The sequence below is a fragment of the Pezoporus wallicus genome, unplaced genomic scaffold, assembly GCF_028554395.1.
Source record: "Pezoporus wallicus isolate ANWC-B61680 ecotype Strahan unplaced genomic scaffold, APGP_CSIRO_Pwel_v1 contig_5767, whole genome shotgun sequence".
Taxonomy (NCBI): Eukaryota; Metazoa; Chordata; class Aves; order Psittaciformes; family Psittacidae; genus Pezoporus; species Pezoporus wallicus.
The window spans coordinates 6131840-6153356 of NW_026640599.1; the positions used below are offsets into that span (position 1 = coordinate 6131840).

General features: G+C 41.4%; 1 protein-coding gene across 2 annotated transcripts; it reads right to left on the reverse strand.

Annotated features, from left to right (window-relative positions):
• Positions 1-4067: 4067 nt before the first annotated feature.
• ASB11 (ankyrin repeat and SOCS box containing 11) lies at positions 4068-19664 on the reverse strand. 2 transcript variants are annotated; one of them, XM_057419499.1, is made up of 7 exons: positions 19427-19664; positions 16375-16454; positions 13277-13384; positions 9755-9905; positions 9416-9550; positions 8279-8470; positions 4068-5232 (listed from the first exon to the last, which is right to left on the reverse strand). In XM_057419499.1, the coding sequence occupies exons 1-7, from the start codon at positions 19602-19604 to the stop codon at positions 5108-5110; spliced, it is 969 nt and encodes a 322-aa protein (XP_057275482.1). In that variant the 5' UTR covers positions 19605-19664; the 3' UTR covers positions 4068-5107. The 2 variants fall into 2 exon arrangements, with proteins under 2 accessions (XP_057275482.1, XP_057275483.1); XM_057419500.1 differs by lacking the exon at positions 19427-19664 and adding an exon at positions 18082-18211.
• Between the last annotated feature and the right edge of the window lie 1853 nt (positions 19665-21517).

Here is a 21517-nt window from a genome sequence, read left to right on the forward strand (position 1 = left end):
CCTCTGGGCACTGAAAAATATGTTCAAAATCCTTCATACATGTGCAATTTTATCCAGTGCTAGTAAGCACATATATTAGTTCCAGTGTTTTGCTGACTAATGTGTTGCTTTAACTGACTTGTTAAACAAACTTTTTCCATTTGCTTGCAATATGCATCATGAGTTTCTACAAATGATATAAAATTTAAGGATAAAGGAATTTTTATGAAACAGAAAACAATTAGAAGATCTGTGTGGAATAATCTGTATTTTATATTAACATATTATACATCTCTCACAGAACATTAAAAAAAAATCAGAAAGAGGAGCAATTGGTGTATGGAAAAACTGAATTTCTGAAAAAAAAATCACAAAGACATCACGAACTGTCAGCCCAGCATACAAGTCAGCCAGATTTTTCAACTAAGAGTCAATGAATGTGTTTGATTTTCATTATTAGTATTATTTCATTATTTCAAAACTTGCCCTGATGCCCTGCTGGGACACACCACCAGTATTTTCAATTAAATAAGGACTGGAGGGTTGTTAGGTGCCAGCAGCAGAGCTGTGCTGCAGGAGACAGTGGTCAGGTTTCGGACAGAAAGGTGTCGGGCAGAACCTGTGCCTACTGCCGCACAGAGCAGACCACAAGTGGAGGGCAGAGAGTGGCATGGAGGGGACACTCACCTCATTGAAACGATTTGCACAGCCACAGCACAACACCAATTTCTAACATTGATGGTGAGAAGAATTCTAAATGCCATGAAGTGTATATTGACCAGGCTTGAGTTCCCTGAGGGGAAAACAGAGCTTGGAGAGCATGAGTTTCTGGTCCCTCTGCCTGAAGTGTCATGGGCATGCCCTGTCACAAGAAGAGGGAGCACAAAGATGGATGGATGAACAGCCTCCCCCAGAGCCTGCATCTGCCCAGGAAGGTGGGATGCTGGCATCCCAAGGCAGATGTGAGGAATTTCAGCTCCTATAGCATGACCACGAGTTTCAGCAGCTCAGCATATTACCCATTTTATTAATTTCAGTCTGTGAATGGGAGATTCAACCAGACAGACAGAAAATCAGGAACTAGCACATCTGCTGTGAAAAGCTGAGTCCTAGAGAGGATGGAGGGCTGTTAAATGCTAATAGCAGAGTTGCCCTGTAAGAGACAAAGTCATCTTGAACCCGGCAGATTGGTCAGGAAATCAAAACAGACATCTTTTAGGGTCCAACTTAAAATGTGACTTTTCCTTCCTACTGTGAGAAACATCGTCATTAAACCCTTTCAAAATGTGTGGTGTGTTTATTTTAACTGTTGTATGTCCCTGAGAAGCTGGCCCATTAGACAGAAGGCAGTGAGGGCTGAAATGTGTAGGTTTGGAAGGGGGTGGGGAGGGGAGGATGACCCAACACAGCAGCGTGGTAAGCAAGGGAAATAATACATCCAACAAGGAGATAGGTTGAGCCTCACTAAGATGCCTGCTGTTGAAGAATAAAACTTCTCAAGGAGGAAACTAAAAAACATTTTCTTAGTGACAGAGAAGAAATACGTGAATTCAGGAGAAAGCTGACCAGGAAAGACATGCCTATGAACAAGAGCTTAGTCGTGTCAGAAAAGATACAGCAGGAATAAAAACAAAGGATTGCAAAGATGTTTGGAGACATGAGAATGCATCTGCTGGTAGAAAGAACCAGTGAAAACTGCTTATTTTAAAGATTAAGACTGCTTATTTTAAAGATAAAGACAGTGCTGATACAAAGACCATTTAATTTTGTTTTTCTCTGGATCATGAGCAATGATAGACATACACTGAGTAATGAATGACAGCTTGAGGTCAGCATCTGATGAGGTTCACATTTGTGAGGTCCTCATCACTGGCATTTCTGAGCCCACACTGGATATCTCATAATAAATGGGTAAGAAAGCTGAAAAGTGGCCCAACAGATTGAGATCAATAAAAGGAAGTCTATTGGGTGTATACTGCAGATCAGTAACCTATTTAAGCCACTCTTGCAAAATACACTCAGGATCAGGGACTTTATGGCTAGAGACCATCCATAGCCCAAGCTTGTGTTTTATACTGCAAGTCAGTGTTTGTACTCAGAATGAGTAAGTGTTCATAGTTCAGAAAAGCTTTTCCAATAGCCAGCATATTGTGTAATCATTCCTGTTGAGATGTGCAGCACTTTTCACTAAAGCAGATAGTAGTGGCAGTTGTTGGGGATGAACTGCCAGGGATGTGGTATAGGAGTGGATATTACAGCACAGAAAAATGTCTGTGTTTCCAGAAAAAAAAAAAAAAACCCACATATTTTAGCCAAACAATTGGTTTCTGTCAATGATCTTAGAATGACTGAGAAGACATCACCTCTTTTGTAGGAAAGAGACTTGGTGAGATTATTTGTCCTTTCTCCTTCCTGGGGAAAAGCAGCTGCATCCACACCAGGGAGATGGTTTTCAAACTCATTCTTAAAAGTCACCAACAAGATTCAGAAGTCTCCTAGAAAACCGTCGTAGTCTTTCCCTATCCTTATATAATATGGCATAGCTGCAAAAAAAATTAAATACCTCCTCCAGTTATTTCCTCACTAGTAATTCCTTGCACTGTTACAACACAAAGCACAGTCACTGAGAACTCAATCTTTTAAAATAGAGCAAGAAAGTCTAGGTGAAGTTTCTGATGAAATTTCTTAACATCAGGACTTCCGAGCTTCTCTTCCGATTTCTTATGTCTCTGTTCCCTCCCAGATGGTCTGATACACAGAAATTCGGGAAGAATGATGTCTCCAGGAAGAAGCAAAGGTTAGATGATTTTTTGATTGGAAGCTAGTATCAGCAATAAATATAGAGCAGCTTCTGCTGCTTCTTACCATAAACCTTTCTGAGAGGCTGAATAGACTTCGCATTTCCTTAATAGAGATACATTTTCTCAATTTAAATTCCTCTGCAAGTGAAATACTGTTTTCACTGGTATTGCAGTAGGAAATAAATTCAGTATTACAAATTCTGAAATAGATCACATAAATTGCCTTAGCTGCTTTGATTGCAATGCAAGTCTGACAACCCACACAGCTGAGCCTCTGTTTCTCTATCTAGATAGAGGATGGTGTCCTGACTGCCACCTTATAAGCAGAGCAGGTGAGCTGGCAGTGAAGATAAGACTGAGAGAGATCTGCTGACATAAGGTTAATACAGACATTTCTTTCTTGATAGTGTTTGATTTTCAGAGACTCTCAAGAATTTAGAGTTCGAATCCCTGAGATTCATGATATACTGTGCTATATAAGGTCATTCATGTCACTGACAACTTTATGGACAATATCTCTTGCCATCAGATAGCATTCAATATGTGCAAACACAGGCTGAAAACTACATTCATTTTTGGCTGCAGCATTGTAGGTCCATTCTCCTGAACTTCTGGGAGCATAGTTTATCTTGCTTCTGCTGAATTAATAATAAGAGAGTACAGGAAATATTAGACCTACCTCTCAGAGAGGCAAGCTTTCATGGGGAAATTAAGAGATTAATCTCTTCATCTAACCAGAGCGGTGGCTGCTGATGAAGCAAGGATAGTTACTAAAATGCTGATGGAATCCAGGCCCATATTCAGGCTCCAGCAGCCCCATTTTCCCTGACTTAAGACGTACGGTCAGTGAAAATTGGTACCAGCATGCATACTAGTTCATAATGAAAAGCCATTACATCTCAGAGCCTGAAAACACATCATCAGCCTCTTGGACTTGTGAAGTTGAGCTAAGTGGAGACAGACTCTCCTTTTAACTCTACTTTCCTTTTACTACTGAAACACCATGACCTTTCTCACAGAACAATTTTATGACAACTCAGGTCTGAAGAAACATTTCTCCCCTCAGAACACCAGAGGACAAATGAACAGACCTTTACAGAGCCACACAGGCATTGTACCAGTCACTTGATCCCACATTTTTCACCTTAAAGAAGTATACATTTTTAGCTCTACTCTGTCCAGGCTGCTAACCCTGGTGATATTTAAACTAATACCACAACAGGCAAAGACAGAACATTCTAAAAATTCCTTCTCCTAGGGAGGTAATGAAACACTGTAGAGTAGAATCATAGAAATAGTGATTCTAGGGGATGAAAAAGCAGGCGAGTTTGGTGAGCAATATTCATCAAGGAGAACATGAGTGATGCAGTTATCCCTAGAGGCCCTGTTTCTGTCCTGCTCTACACTCTGAGGACTTGAGAAATGTCAAAGCATAGACAGCCTAAAAGAGCAGCAACTCACTCATTTGGTTTTCTTTGTCTTGCCAAGGACAGACATTGAAAGCTGATCTACAATGCCTATGAAAACATTTGCAGTTCCGTCCTTGAATTAAGCAGGAAAAATTATTCATGTAATGAATAAACACAGGCAGATCTCCAGAGCATTAGAGGGATATTTTTAGAAGAGATGGAGGGCTTTTTAAGACTTTCACACATTTTTGTGGGCTTATTTCAAACATCCACACGTGCTTTGGTAACATCACTTGAACTTCAGAGGACAAGATGTTAGTGCTCGGGGCAGCTGGGCTCCAGGCAAGAAGAGGTATGGTGGTTGCATAGCCACAGCCTGCTGGAAGTTGCTACAACTTCACTAGATTATAGGGAAAAGATGTCAGGTTGTAAAGTCAAAGCTGAGAAAAGATGTGCAATATATTATATATGGCAAATGTTGGGTGCTGTGGGCTTTCCTTCTCTCGCTAGCAGAAGAATAACAGCCACTAACTCGATTTTGACAGTGAGATTGGATAGAAAAGAGGAAGAAAGTGCACAGATACTACATAAATAAGTATACGCTAATACAGGGGAAACTTCTGTCTGTGGGTTGATGTGTGCATGTGCATCTACAAACACATGTCAAGTGAGCTAGCTGTTCATGTACTACAGCTTCTTGGGCTGGCATAAGTGGATGTGGCAATAGACCATGAGGGAGCTATGTCCATATCATTCCATCTGTGAAAAGGTGTTTTCGATTTGCATTGTCATACAGCATCTGATGTATGCAGCAGACAATAAATGATGTCTTTGTTTGTTTTTTTCTTTGATATAATGATTTTGGAGTAAACAAACATTTGTTCCTCTTTCTTTTCCAGTGTAAAGATAGTCACAGACTTATCGATAAAGGAGAAAGTTCTCAAGTGGCTCAGGCAGGTGCAGCTTGCGGACTGCATATAGACACGACCGACCCAGATGTTTTCTGATACACAACCGGCACAGCTGGGCAAGGCTTGCAGGACCTGAGGTGAAAACAGGAAGGAACAGGAAACCCCAAACCCACCACCAGTATAAGTCAGAAAGCAACAAACACCAGCAAGATTTGCATACCATATCAAGCACTACCCAATGACTTGCTGAAGTCAGGGAGAGCTAAACATATTATTGTTCATATTTAATATCTGTTGTCAAAGTTGGTTTAGTGACTTGAAAACTATAAGCACTAAAAACCTCTTTCTGCATGCATGGCTAGGCTCTTCTGCATCTTTTCTTGAGCAAAAGCTTAAAATACCATTAAAGTGTCTGCACTTGAGAAAGAGCACTAGTGTGCATAGCCCTTGCTCAAGATACAAGAAAACTCCCAGTGATTTTGTGAGGAAAAAGACAAGACTGATTACAGGGAGCTGCAGAGGAGGTGCTTGGTGTAGAACAGCCATAATTGGGTGGACATGGCAAATACAGTTAGTTGTCCATATGCACAGAGACACCAACTGCTTGTGTCTCAGCAGGTACCTGCAGCTTTTTTACGTGACCACACTGTCTCAGAATATTTATGTATGTCGGTCTGTTTATCAGTGCTCCTCAAAATAATTTATTATGCCATGGAATTCTAATTAAGTCTTATTTTCTATCTTTCAAAGACAGAAAGTCTCTAAAAGTTTTGTGCAAAAAGGCACAAAGAGTGGAAAAAAAAAAAAAAGGATCAACTTATTAATAAGTAAATAAAAGATGAGAGGTCATTTTGCCCTTCCCTTGCCTTGGGGGAAAGGTTGCTGCATGTGAAAAACTCTTGTTAAACACCAGAGAGTCCACTTGTAGGAAAGCTGTCAGAGGACTTATTGGGACCATGGTGAGGCCAGCTTGGGCAGCAATGCTGCCCTAGTGGCTTCCCCATGGGATGACCAGGCAGATGCCCCCAGCCCACCACGGGTCAGGTGAGGTGCACATCAGGCACAAACCCACTGGAAATAAGGCTCCGTTGCTTCCGCAACTGCATGCTTGCATGTGCAAATGCAACTTGCTAGGAAATGTGTCCCTGCCTCCGCTTTGCTTTTCTCTTGCTGGAGCTGCTTCAGGTTGAACCTTTGCTCCTACTCAGACATGCTCAGTTTTTTGAGCCCTCTCAGTTTCTGGCCAAACAGTAGTGATCACAGCAGTATTTGACAAGCAATGGGTAGAGATGTGTGCTAAAACCCCATACTTATATCTTCCAGGTAACCTATGCTTTTACTACAGGAAAATTTAGAAGCTTAAAAAGGCTGACAATGTCCCCTCTGAGCAGAAATTGATAGAAAAATATGGGATATCTAGAAAAAAGCACTTGTACCACTGCCACTGGAAGTGAAGAAAGATCTTCTGTCTCCCAGAGCAGTCAGGAAAACAGAAGTATTTCATATTTCACATCACTTAATAGCTAGGAAGAGAAGCAATTAAAGGGAGACTAACTGCAGCAGAGAAGTCAGGGAGTAGAAGGAAAACTTTTCTACCTGAGAATGCTTATTTCAAAGAGAAGGACCTCAGAAAACACAGAAATGTGGGAAAAGGGCACTTGCAGATATTAGAGCTGCAAAGTACCTGACAGAAAACTGAAGGGACAGGTGAGGAAAATGAGGAAACTGAATTTCTGAAAAGTGAAGAAGCAGCGAGAGCTGACGTGCCCCTATAGTTCCTCTGGCTGTAAGGGAGGAGAGAGTGACAAGCTGAAAGGGGAAATCAAGAAGAAAGCTCACGAAGATAAAATAACTAATATTGGGATATTTCTTTACCTACACTAACTCTTCTTCATGCAGGGCAACTGGAGCAGGACAATTGCAAGCACTGCCTTTGCTCACATACCCTGCTGTTGCTGAGTCCGGAACATCTCAGATACAAGGACAGAAGTCACAAGAGGTGAGAAGCATTCAAGTAAAAGTCCTCCCAGAAGGCTTTAAACATGACAAATTGAAGCTCTGCATGAAAAGCCACAGGGAAAATGAGTAGGACGGAGGATATTAAGCCAATGTGTCATTTCCTCCATAAAACCCACCTGTGTGCAGACAGCTGACACAAAGCCTAATATACAACATTGACAGTATTAATTTACCATCCAAGAGCTATTTTGCAGCTGGAAGAGGGCTTTCTATGCACATCATGCTTTGCTCTTTGGTGGGGAGCGAGCAGGCTCAGGAAGGTGGAAAGCTGCCTGCATAGGGGAGCACCATTTACCTGCCATGTTGACAAAGCACCAGGGAGTGATAGATCAACTAACAGGGTACTAGTGAGCTGGGAAACACAGAGGCTAGAGGAGAGGGGTGACATAATTCAGCATGCCCATATCCCAGGGATATTGCTAGTTCTGACTGTATGTGGTGCAGGTGAAAATGACACAAGAAGATCATTTCTGCTCAGAAGTTTCTTCCAGTAGACTGGAAAAATAATTTCAAGGAGACTGAAAATAAGCTGCAAGAAGCACTGCTGGTTTGTGCTGGGGTTGCAACCCATTGAACCACATGGAAGAGCTCCGTGCCATGAAGCTGGATAGTCGCTGGGCAAATAGCTCTGCTTTCTCCTGGCAACTGAGGGCACCCACATTCGTATTTCATTTTCTGCAGGAAGCAGGACATTAAGCCATGGTGTTAGGCTGAACACAAGATAATGGTACTAAAATATTATCATAGAATTACTGAATCATAGAATAGTTAGGGTTGGAAAGGACCTTAAGATCATCTAGTTCCAACCCCCTTGCCATGGGCAGGTACACATTATCTATGAACAAATTCTTATAGCAGCTTTTAATCCTTAGAGTCCCATAGGTAAATACATATCATTTTGCTTCAGAAGACAGAAAAGCACAGAAAAACTGACCAATTTACCCACTGAAATCCTAACACTTGGTGACAGATTTAGCAGCAAAACAGAGATCTCTAACTCATTTGTGTGTCACACGCTGCAGAATTGTAATTGGTAGAGAAAACAAGAGAACTTATATAGAGCATCACTTATAAAAGCAGTTAAGACAATGTACTTAGCTAAAAGAAATAAATGTTGTTCTACTTAATAAGAAAAAAAAAGAAGAAAGGAAACTATTACCTTCCCGAAGCAAAAGTGCCTGCTCCACTTTGCTGTTGGGTATGGCAAGATCCAGGGCACATTTGAGTTCGGCATTTCTGCATTTTGGGTTAGCACCATAGTCTGCCAGCAAGACAACTACTTCCACATTGGATTTCCTTGCTGCTGCGTGGAGGGGGGTGTCTGATCGCTTCCCCATGTTAACGTTGGCTCCTTGAGTGAACAAGAGCATGTGGTTAGATCTGGGATGCAGCAGGGACTGTCTGAACATACATAATGGGCTGGTTTCCACCTGTAGCCTCAATAACCGAAGGGGAACAGATGGCACACAGACCTCCTTCATTTTCTTCAATAGCAGCAGTGCAAAACTTAGCAGGTCAAATACCTGCTGTGTAAAGGTCCTCTGAGCCACCAAACTCTGTCTGCGATGGACAGTACTGAGCAGTTTAACCCCCAACCCAATGGATGTTTGAAGCCTACCATATACATATATTTGTTAATAACATAAAATCTAACATAGATCATGTTAATTCAATTACTGAGGAGAGAGGAACCCTTTAGGTATCTAATTTTAATAACTCTGGGAGCACAGCAAGCGACATGCTTCCCTAGGCTCTGCAGGCATTAGGAGGGGCCCCATTTTGAGCAGGTCAGCTAATGCACACTGACAGCAAAAATTTGTGCTAGCTCATAGACTTTGCCTGGACCTGCAATGATTATTCTTTCAAACAGCTTTACAAACTGGATTATTCTTTCAAACAGTCTTCATCATCCACTGAGAAGTGCTTAGCATGGCAGTTTATCATAATCACGAGTTGATTCTGGGCACTAGTATTAACCAGCATTGCCTGTGCTTCATGTTATCATTCTAGAAAACCAGAACTATTTATTTTATTTTCACATTCAGACAGTCTCAGGGAGGTCTCTGTAATTAGGGCTTTCTTTCCTGAGGAAGTGATAAAATCTTCTTGAAGGCAGGTGAAATTTTCAATAGCCTGAAATGAGACTCCCAGCCTCATTTGGGAGCCTGAAATGAGGCTCCCAAGCACCTCTTCCAGGAATAACCCATACTGTTTGCAGTGGAGTGGCAGCCTGGAGAAACCAGCAGCGCTGGCTCACACCATCACAGGTGTCCCTTGGCCCCTTTTCCAGGTGTACCTAGCTCCAAAAGCTTTTTGACACAATCTGTCCTCTGGTATGTACAAGCCACATAGAGCGGGGTCCCATGCTGCAAGTCTTCTTGGTCAATGTCAACTTCATGGGCCAGAAGGATCTCCATGCACTCCCTGTGACCTGTGGAGAGAAGAGGAGCTGTGACTGAAGTGCTGCAGAGCAGAGTACACCCCAATACAACCACTGAGGCAGAAGAGCTGGGAATAAGCCAAGCCTATTTATCCGCACCAGCATGGACAAGTTGGGGGTTTTAAAAACACTTTAACATCAACAAAAGATGTATTCCTCAGTTATTGTTAGCTTCACTTGGAGCCTGAACATTACCTCTCTTGACCGCTTCGTGAATGGGTGAAGGAAGGTGGTTCCTGAGCTGTGGCTTGGCTCCAAATTCAAGCAGCATGTTGACACAGGCCACGCTGCCGCTGCAGCAAGCATTAAACAGAGGAGTGATCCCATCAATGGTGACTGCATTGACCTGGAACAGCAATACATGCTCAGAATAATCCAATTTAAGGGGAACGCCCTTGCAGCATTTTTCTTGTGCACACCAGAAATACACTAGGATAAGATGCTTGTCTTGTTTAATTTCAGGACTGATTTTGTTAACAGCTTTCAGAGTTATATGTTGCGGCACAACATGTATAACACTGTCCTGCAAAGTCTGCCCTCTTTCCCAGGCAGCTAGTGCCATAAGGCAGTAACACTGCCTGCTGTCCATGCTCCTCACAGATTTCTTCAGAAAAATCAGATTTTAATGTTTTTGGTTTTTTTTTTTTTTTAATGTGGAGAACTGGAGTATCTGCATGTCTGTCTTGTTTGCACCAACCCAAAGCCAGAGTATGCTCTGATGAAAAGGGCCTTGTTTTTAAAGAAAACCATTTACTTTACATTTAATACTTTTACTTGAAAACACTTTTCCAGCAGAAGGAATTTTCATGGAAACATAGTCTTAATTCCAAACAGAAAAGGAGCTTGAAAACATTTGTGTTCCTATGCATGGGTGTGTATGGGTGCATTGTTCATTGTTTAAATTGCATGAATGTTCTTAGAAGGGGGGGGTAGGTAACTTAGAGATACATCCTGTTACAGAACGTTGTGCGCTGAACAAATAAACACATAAGGAGTGGAATTTATGGGGGCTAAGATGGCGGTCAGACTTGTGATAGACGTAATGTTTCTCACCCGGAGACAAGACCCCAACAACAGGTGGAGAGGCCCCGGAAAAGAAGACAACAGGATTGGCCGAAACCCAAGAAGCCCAGGAAACCAAAAAGTATAAGAGACTATCCCCAGAAGTTCCCCTTGTGCGTCTCGGGCGGAGCGGAGACTCCCCAGCACACCCAGCGCTGCTTGCTTGTTGTCTCTCGATATTAATTATAATAAAAATCAATTAAAACGGATTGGCTAGGTTTTTATAACACCCCCAGAGGCAATTTATGCAGCAAATCTGCATGTCTGTGGCATGCTGGAAAAGGGCAATGGATTATTGCACATGGCGATCTGCGTGACTCCCAAAACAGGGAGAAAAGAGGAGAGGAAAGGCTGGAGAACTCCAGGGCCACCAGGGAAGCTGGAGAACTTTGCTACCTGTGCAAGCACACAGCTGCATCAGAAAGGGATTGGAAATATGGAGTAGAAATACCTTGGCTCACAGAAGTTAACAACCAAGGTATTTTTGCCTTTAAAGCAGAGAAAGGTAGTGTTGTTTGGAAACGTATTGGTTTATCATGGGTAATTTAGCAGCAGACCGCCTGCAGTTGATACCTTCCTAGGTAACATTTTGGTTTTTGTTCATTTGAACTACTAACTTGATTGCAATGCTGTGTGCGTTAACTCCTTTTCTCATAGGATGCTTTTCCCACAATTACAAGCCAGCTCTTGCCATTTCCAGTGATTCAGTCTTTGCCAATGCAAGGCCACATTCCCCCGCAGGAAGCTGCACTTGCAGACTAGGCAGGTACACTGGAGGAGGCAGCCCCTGCTCTTTGGTGCATTCTCTGCTTGCTCACCTTCATGGAAAGACAGTGGGGGGAGACCAGATCTGTCTAGACTGTAGTGACAGGACAAGCGGTAATGGGTTCAAACTTTAACAGGGAAGATTTAGGTTGGATATAAGGAAGAAGTTCTTTACTGTAAAGGTGGTGAGGCTCTGGCACAGGTTGCCCAGAGAAGTTGTGGCTGCCCCATCCCTGGCAGTGTTCAAGGCCAGGTTGGACGGGGCTTTGAGAAATCTGGTGTAGTGGAAGGCATCCCTGCCCATGGCAGAGGGGTTGAAACTACATGATCTTAAGGTCCTTTCCAACCCAAACCATTCCATGATTCTATGACAGGGCCAAGAGGTAGCCAAGCCAGCACAATATGGGGTGACACTAGGTACCACAGCATAGGGGACATCTGTCTGCTCAGATTATGGAGCCTAAAATGTGGTTTGCTCTTCCTGAAATTGCAAGGCTCCAATTGCAACTGCAACAGCATCGTCAGTACAGATCCCAGACTCTTTGTTGATCTTCCTCCCCTCCTATTAATTGCCGATCTAAACTATCCCTTATTCTGCACAGCTTGCAAAACAGCAAAAAGAAAGAAATAGCTAATGCCTTGGGAGTATCTGTGTTTCAGACAGATTACATGCTACCTCCCATGTCACCCCAGTCTTATTGGGCAGATGTGGCTGGAGCTGATGGAAGCACTTTGAGAGTCTATCAATCAGCACCATTTCACAACCACGCCAGCGATTCAGGCAAGCTGATAATCACAGGTAAGAAAGGTGATAAGTGATGAAGAAAATTGACTTCCCTGGTTCCCTTCTCCACTGGATACTGGTTTAACTGGTAAAATAGGGAAGACAGTTGGTGTGGAGTAAGTAGTTTGGTAAAAAAATGGAAATAAAGAAGAACAAAGGAAGAAAGGAGAGCAGCAGAATGGCACGTTTTCCCAGAAGTTAGACAACAGCCTGCTGACTTTATTTATGAACAGAGAGCAGAGGGAAAGCAAAAACCAAAAATGTCACAGCTATATATTATACCAGGAACAGTCTGATTTCTTAGGAAATCAACAGGTAGTTCAGAGATGATTCTCTGAGTTATAAAAAGACAATATTATCAATATACCAAACATAAGTAAAACTGAGCAGAAAGAGATTTTCCTTTCATCTTTCTAAAGAATTTAAATTTGGTATACAGTTTAGGAAGTTAATATATTTTCTTCTGCAGATAGCTTGATTGACTGCTTCTGGGTCGCTCAGTTTCTTGCCATATAAATTGTACTTGAAAACCAAGCTGATTGAAATATATTCTCACATATTTCATCCATTCCTCTATCTCCACTGTTAACATGTATTCTACCTTAGGTCGAACTGGGAGAAATCTTATTTTAGTAGCAGATAAAATGTTTCATTGCTTCAAGCACATCTATTTTTACTTATGCGAGATTTCTAAACCATCCCACAGAAAACCAGAGGCAATTCCAGTGATCATTATGGGTGAAGGAAGGGGATAAGTCATTTTTTCAAGATTATTTGCACCTTGTTCCTTTTCCATCAGTTACAACTACATTTCGGATACAGAGGGAAAACAAAACAGAGGAATAGGGTGACTCAAGCAGCCACTGGGGAAAGGCAAATACAACACCCACAGAAACAGAGAGCTGTTTTATTTTTCCCTGTTTCTGCCCAAGATACTTCTGTCCATTTGCATCCCTGCCTTGCTACCCGGGCAGTCCATCCAACATCCCTACTGATGGAAGGAGTATCCTTGCTCCAAGTGCCTGCATCCCTGCCAGCATCCCCAGGACTCACCTGAGCTCCATTCTCCAGGTGCCTGCATCCCTGCCAGTATCCCCAGGGCTTACCTGAGCACCGTTCTCCAGCAGCACTTTTGCACAGGCAACGTGGCCACCGAGACAGGCCTCATGGAGAGCCGACACACGGTCCATTGTCAGCAGGTTCACATTGAAACCCTGCAATGCAGGGTAAGAGGTGTGAGGGGAAAGCACTGCCCAAACCACATGTCTCCCCCCAAGCCATGTTGGGTGCAAAGGGAGGTCAGACCATGGCAGGGGAGAGCCACCTTGATGGGTGCATATCCAGGGGAGGTGCATGGGTTGGATTAATGCTGTTCAGTGCTTCAGTGCTCATGCCCAAAGACAGTAGCTGGTGATTGGGTTAAAGTAAGCAAGGACAAGCTATGCTTTCTATTTCTATAGAAATAGAAGGCATAGAAATGCCTTCTATTTCTATGCCTTCTTCTTCTATGACAATGCACAGTCAGTCACAGGAAAGGCATTGCTTTTCTTTAACTTGTAAGGGTGGCATTACCTTTGCTATTAAGTCCAGCACCAGGAGCTAGAGCTGGTGGAATTCACCTCCCTGACTGGGGATGGCTCTGGCACAGGTATCAGCAGCTCTGCTGGAGCCGTCGTCTCCTTCAGTGGAGATAAACAACCCCCCTAGGATATGATTCATTTCATGCTAAACCAGCTGTTTGTAGTAAGTCAGGTGAACTGTGTCCTAAAAATACTTCCACTGACTATATAGTGCACCCAGTGTGTTTCACTCAGAGGTAGTAAGTACCTGGTAAATCCATAAGGTAGATGAGACAAATCCCACCCACGAATCAGTTCCTCTCATTTGACCACCCAGGAAACATTTTACATTGGAAGAAAGAACTGTGACTTACAAATGCCTTATTCCTAGATGACAGTTCTTGGGTTGATTTTGCACAAACAGAAAACAAACATACTCACAGAGGAGAACGCATTTGTCACATGCGTTTTCTCCAGAATGCAGCTAAATCTCCTAGTAATTAAGATTTTATAACCATGTGTGAGAAGCAGCTCAGTTTTTTGTTTGGTTGGTTTTTTTTTTTTGTTTGGTTTTGGGTGTGTTTTTTTTTTTTTTTTTGCGGAATGTCTTATGTTTTGTAACATCATTGGTCTCTACCTGATATGCTATAAACGAAACAGCTCACAAGATGGCAGCAACGCACTGTTTGGAGAGCTGTAGCAAACGCGATGGGCAAAAGTATTTGTGAGCCACATAACGCTGTAAAAAAAAGCTCGTCTCGACGCAATAAGCGTTAAATGGAAACACTGTAATCACTTTAAGATAGATATTCTAGGGCAGAAAAACAATCGGATTTCAGTCATATGAAAGCACTATTAATGTAAAAGCTGTCACAAAAAAATTCCCATGCCATCAGTGCCAGGGTGACCCTTGAAAAACTGTTGAGAACATTCCATTCTCTAACTGTGTAGATGTCTCAAACTTCACGATCAGCATATCCCTTCAGAAGGAATATCTCCTACAGACTCTTGATAAGGAGACCTATTGTCCATCATTATTCATATGTATATATATATTTAATTATTGAAACTTGGTCATTGCAAGCAAAAGAGGAAATACTGATATCTTGGGCAAAACAGCAAACCCTTCCATTATGAAATGGAGAATGAGTTATAGATATCATTATAGTTTTTTGCCAAACATTGGTCATGTTAAGCCTTGTTTTCAATATATGTGAAAAATGAAATTTCTTTTGGTGCTGGAACAGGCATTGGTAAGTTCTTAAGCTCTTTTAAAACCCCAGCACTCCATTGTCTCCTTATGTCCAGGCATCCCCTGGGGAGCAGAAGCCTCACTGGCTTTCTTGAAAGCTACAGACCTATGGCAGAGACTTTTATGCAACCAACATACTCTCTAAAGTATAGCTCTTCATTTAATTTTAGGTTAGTAGTGTAACTATATTAGAAGCAATGAGCAATGACTATGCTGCTCTGTGAACAGCTTTGCCCCTACATTTATCAAACTGTGGTGCATCAGCTCTCTGTGGTGAGTTCAGTCTCTACAAACATTGCTGCCTTAATCTCTTTTAATCAGCAAGGACCTTAATCCCCCTCTCCAAAATTAAATGTCTTCAGAAAAGGGTGGATTAACTAAATGATGTATAACCACAATACTGGGTGCTTCTCCAGTGTATAATTGGGGTATCTAATATATAAAAAGATACTAATAAGATGGTGTAAGGCCGGCATAAATGCAGATACAAGAGGTCAGAAAACCAGCAAAGCCATGAATGAATAAGCTTTCTTCTTTATTATCCCCAAGTTCCATCACTTCCTTCCTTTTCCATAGAAACTTCAGATATCAGTAGGTGAAGGAAAGAGGGATCAGGAAATGGGAGGGGAAAATTTGCTGTGAACAGCAACTTCCTAGCTGCAGGTATGCCTCGATAGATGTCTGGACCAGCGGCTCCACTCCTTGAGGATGTTGTCCATTCGAGCTGTGGCTTCACTGGTAAAAATTATTTACCTTGGATATAAAAAGTCTGGTGGCCAAGTCACAGAGCTCACATTCAGAAAATTAATTTCCCTGCAGTGGTCCTGACTGGTGGGACTGGGTGCCAGTTGAGGGCACCGAGTTTAAGCAAAGGTGGCAAGGAATACGGTTGGCAAAGCAGGAAGTACCATAACCTGTCCCTTTGCAGCTGCCCACTTTCACATCCAACTTCTTGTCCTCTCTAGTATATTCTTTCTTCCATCTTTTGCATCAACTCTTGCTTTCATTTGTTGCAGAAGGTTTCAGTTTGACAGCTCTCTCTCGAGTAAGACCATGCTTGCTGTTTGATAAAGCAAGATGTACTTTTATAGCTTTCTATTGATTTTTTTTTTTAATTTTTTTTTTAGTAGCTGATATATATAGTCCCTGTTCTCAAGCCCAGTTTGCTGAGAAGGAGACCAAGGATCACTGCTTATGATACAGCAAGCTACAAGCTGTAACAGTCTTTGTGGTGGGCTTAACTAAGTAAACCAATACATGCTCAAAGGCATGCATGTGGATAATATTATTTATACAACTGTATTTCTTATGCCCTGCTGCAGTCTATTACCAGCTCACCAACACACAGATGCAATTCAAAAGAAACTATGCTGCTTGCAAACCTTTTCTTTACCTGTGCAATCAAGGTTTTCAGAGACAGGAGGCGTCCTTGGAAAGCAGCCTCATGAAGAGGGGATCGGTCAGCCCAGCTGCCTGAAAGCAAATGCATAAACGTTAATTCAGGTAAGCAGCAAAAGCAGATCCCAGGAAAACAGGTCAAAAACAGCTAGGTGCAAATGCAGATCAGGACAGAAATCAATGTGGCATCAATGATGAAACTGTTTGATGAATTGGTTTCAGCAGAGCAGCTGAGGGCACAGCACTCCTGAGAAAGCTGGGGCTGGAGCTCATGAAGGGACCTAAAAAGCTTCTTGGCAGAACTTTCAAAACCAGCTAAAAACATGCTTCAGCAAAGACAATGAGTTTAGTGCTGCTGGGACTTACTTAGGGACTTCAGAGCCGTGACATTCTATCAAAACCGTATCGGCCTCCATCTTTTGAAGGAAGCTTTTGTCACGAATCATGTTCTAGAATCTCTTGCACTCTGTTAAGAGACTCATAGCAGGGAGACACTGGGGTGACTTGTCTATCAAATGAATTCTGGCATGTCCCTGGTAGTTTTATTTCCTGAACTGTCAATTTATAAATAATATCCTCTATCCTACCAGGTAACAGGATTCATTCTCTCTCTCACTGGAAGGTTTCAGAAAAGACATGGAAAAATAAATCCTGCCTGAGGTTTTACTTTTCTTCCTTAATCATTTTGAGTTGTTGAACTGTTCAGACTCTTTCATGTAGGCTAGCTTGCCCTTTCTCTTATCTTAATCTACTCATTTGCCAAGAAAAAAATAATTCCCTAGGCTAGGTCCCTGCAGGCATCGTAAGTCATCCCAGGTTAAATCCCTGCAAAAAAAAAAGTAGAAAGCAAATTTGCTTGTCCTATATTAAAATTTATAACCATATGAGGGTACAGTATGTAGAAAGTATTTCTACAAAGGCCAGCTGTATTTACAGTGCCACAGGACAGAAGCAATACCAGTGTTTGCTTTCATGCTCTGCTGTACAGCAGCCCCATGAGCACTGTATCTGAAACCCCTGTCTTGTTTAATTTTTTCAGCTATGCTGCACACCAGAGAGAATGGGAAGGGTGATTTATCTCCATTTCAGGTGTTAGGCAAGGCAGGAAGAAATCAGTGAGAGGCACTGACACGTCCCTGGGGACTTGAGACCAAGGACACAGCAAAGGTCTCAGCCTTCGCCAAGGGAATTTCCTTTTGTTACCTGAGAACTGGGATGCACTTCAGCTCATGGGGTTATGGTTTTAACTATAGTTATTACTTTTGTTCCCATTTATTTAAGAAGCTGTTCCTAGGATCCTAAAGCAGGAAGCTGGCATGGAAGGATATGACCAGGCTCCTAAGGACCAAGTAGGAGACACCAAGTGAAATGATGGAAACAGGAAACAGGTAGGAACTGAGAAACACTTTCCTGAAAACATCCCAAAACCTCCTCATCCCTCATCATGCTGGTGTCTGAAATAGGCGAGCTTAGTTCAGAAAGTCAGAAGACATTACAAATGACAAAAACTAGGGTTCTTATATGGCAGGATGATCCAGATGTAAGTCCGGCAATAGAGCTACAGTGCCTTATTTAAACTTTAATGCGTGTAGCATGTGCAAGCGCACATCACATGCCTTTACAACACATGTGTATGCACACACACGCCTCACCATGAAAACACATGCTGCTGTATACTTCCATGCTCGCCACAGCAACCTACCTCCCTGAAACATGTGGCAAATATAGTTTCCATACATGGCACATCTTCCCTTCCCAGGTGTGAGTGACATGACTGAAAACACCGCGTCGTTCTAAATGTCTACAGATAAATTAAGCAGCCCTGCTGATGTTGCTGCTGCTGCTGCTGCACTACTTCACTGTAAAGAGAAAAGGCTCTGAAGGTCCGCCTGTAATCCAATATAATGCCCAGCAACCGCATCACATGATCTTATGTTTTGTAAGATTATCCTTAATGGCTTTTTGCAAATGGCAACTTGCAGATAAAAATACGTTCTGGTCTGCTAAACTTCAATTAGGTAAGAACCAGCATGAACGTAAAGAATGCTGTTTGCCATGTGTCTGACTACAGTTGCACGAAGGCAGTTGGAAAAAAAGAATGACAGTAATAAATGATTGGAATTATATTACAGAGAACAGCAAATAAATTAATAACCCAGGCATGTCTGTGTATAAAAGTTTTGTAAAAAATGCTTTGCTGCAGTATTTCTCTTGGCCAGATTTTAATCTCTCTGCTTTGAATGGCTTACCTCACACCACCCATGTTCTGCTCACATTCATGTACCTGTTCATGGTGTCATTATTCATCACAAAGCAAGTGCCCAGCAAGTGAGTCACATAAAGATCTGTGATGTCACAATATTGATAAGAATCCTCATTGGTAGTAAAATTAAAATACTGTGTAATTTTACGTAGTGGAATTACCGGGCACGCAAACATGTGTCTACTCACTATCGTGACAGCAGTATGAAAGAGTAAAATCATGTGGAAAACAAAAAAATAAATTACCTACTCAATAGCATACTAAATACAACATATTCCCATGCCATATATTTTCAGAATAATTTTAGCTGTATTCGTTTTTAACATCTGATTTAACAAAACAGGGGTTCTTGGCTTGGGTTCATAAAGGCATTAGTTATATCCTCCTAGTATCTCCTTTCAGAAAATCAACATGCTAAAACTTTCTCCTAAATATCTTTTGGCAGTAAAGCTGTCTATTTAGTAAAACCATATGTAACACCCACTAAAGGATGCCTTACTTCCGAGAACAATCTTCTTGTTTACCATAGTGCCTTGAGCAAGTGTTGTCCTCATTCTAGCTGAGTAATTGTTGGTGTCTCATATTTTGCACACCTAAATCATGCCAACACATACTGATACCACAAAGACCCCAGAAATGGAAGGAACTTCAAGTTAAAACATCCACCCGTGGTTTTAGCAATAGATTCCTCATTTCATGGCAGCTCCATAATTTAAATCCTCAACTTAGAAAAATTATAGCGAAAGTATGTTTAAATATTAGAGTGTCCATATTTTTACATTACCTGGAACTATTCCGTAGATCTCTTCTGCTATCCTGGCAGCCTCTTTTCTGTTGCCTTTAACAATGTAGAAATGGGTCAGCAAAGCCAAAGAAATCTTAATTAAAAGCTTGAAGCAAAACAAAGCAAAAATAGCAAAATAAATGTTAGTGAAACTATGGAGTATAGAAGTGCCCTCCATTTTGATTTGCTCTTTGAATAGTTTCTCAGGTCTGCTAAGCTGCACCAGGCTATTCTTGGTATCATATGTCATCTATTTTAAACCCTCCAGAACCTGCTGTTCCTCAGTTACCAAAAATACATTCTGGTTTTATTTGGTGTAGGCTATTTGATACTAAATAACAATACCAAGGATAAGATAGTTTGAATATCCCATGCCATACAGTAAACAAACAGAAAATCCTCTCCAAACCTACATAAATTGGAATAAATTTTTAGATAGATGCTTTTCATACCGTCTGGAAACCTGTACTTCCACATTACATTTATTCCTTGATGTAGCAGTTCCATTTACAAAGGCTGCACAGGTAAAGTTGCAGAAATTGTTCTGAGATAGATAGATACTGCAAAAAGACTACAGTTCTGTCTTTCCCATCTTGGCAACAGGCCTTACTGGTATTCAAATACAGAACAAAGGCGAGAATATCAAAGAAAAGCATTGTCATGAAAGAATCTGAAATGGAACCACATATTTTCAAAGTCAGGGTGAAGAAGTCAAAGATATTCTAGGAGGCAAAAAAATTGAAATTCCGTAACCAGAAACATGTGCTAACATACTGGTGGTTTACACCACTCAGGGATAAAGAATGGTGTCTATTAATGTCTCTTGCACTCAGCATCTTACTGTTTTAAAATAATAGGAATATTTTTACACCATCCATCATTGATTCACAGGTGTAAGGAGCCTTTCTTTAACTACCCTTCTTTCTTTCTGAAGGTACAAGTATTTTTTCTGCATGTAATTAATTGAATCTATGTAGAACACCCCATCTCCTTTTCATTTAAACTTGTCTTGATTCCTATTTTGCTATTTGCACAGCAGGATGGAGATTTACTTTCTTTGAAGCCCCTCCTTGCTTAGGTTCTCTTACCCGTCAATTTGTACACCTGTCAAGAGAAAGAGCAGGATGACTCTCTCAGAGATCCCAAGGAGATGGTGGATATGCATAAGGACATTTTAGAGCAAATTATTTAACTGAACATTTTGGCTGCAATTTGTTTTGGTTTGTAGCAATAATGCTGGCTTAGTATCTTGCTGCCTTCAGCACACTGCCCTCTGAGGTACACTAGAACACTATTTAAGATGCATGCAGACTGACTGAAAAAACCCACCCAAGCTGGCTTTTTTTTTGACTTTTTAAGTGAACCAAATTTTCTAAAATTCTGAATTAAACCAGTATATTACATTTTTACCAATAACTTAACACCTTCCATAAATATTACATGTACCTTACCTTCCACAGTAATAAAATATATCTGTAGAAGCTATAATAGCTATGAATCCAAAAGGGGAAACTACCTATTTGTAATCGCTTTAGTACTGGATGAAACAGCTGAAGACATGGATTGCATGGCAAGAGAAGTTCAGTTAAAGAATCAGAGAAAAACAGTTAAGTTCGCTCAAATGGGAAAAAAAAAAGAAGGCATTATTAAACAAAGGTGGACCAAAAAAGGGGTGATCAGTTAGCCCTAGAAAAAAAAATAACGAGAATACTCCTCTGGAAGCCAGAGGAATAGCAAAAGGTGTAAAATTCAGCAGGCAGAGAAAAGGAACAAATGGAGGGAAAAAAATCATTATAAAGAAAAAGCCAGCCTAAATGATGGAGAAATCTTTCTCGTATAGTTATCTACAAAACTGACACTCGTTAACACTTAAGCAAGAAGGAACAGCACCTTCTTCGAGAAAGACCAGAAAATAGGCCTTTGGTTTCAAAAGAGATCCACTGATCTTTCACAGTCAGCCTGCCAGATATTAGGTAGTTTTGTACAAGACCACATCCCTCAGGAAATACAAGAAACTGGAGACCAGGTGATTTCCATAGAAATTCTCTCACCCTGAAAGAAAGCTGAAATTACAATAATACTGAAGAGATC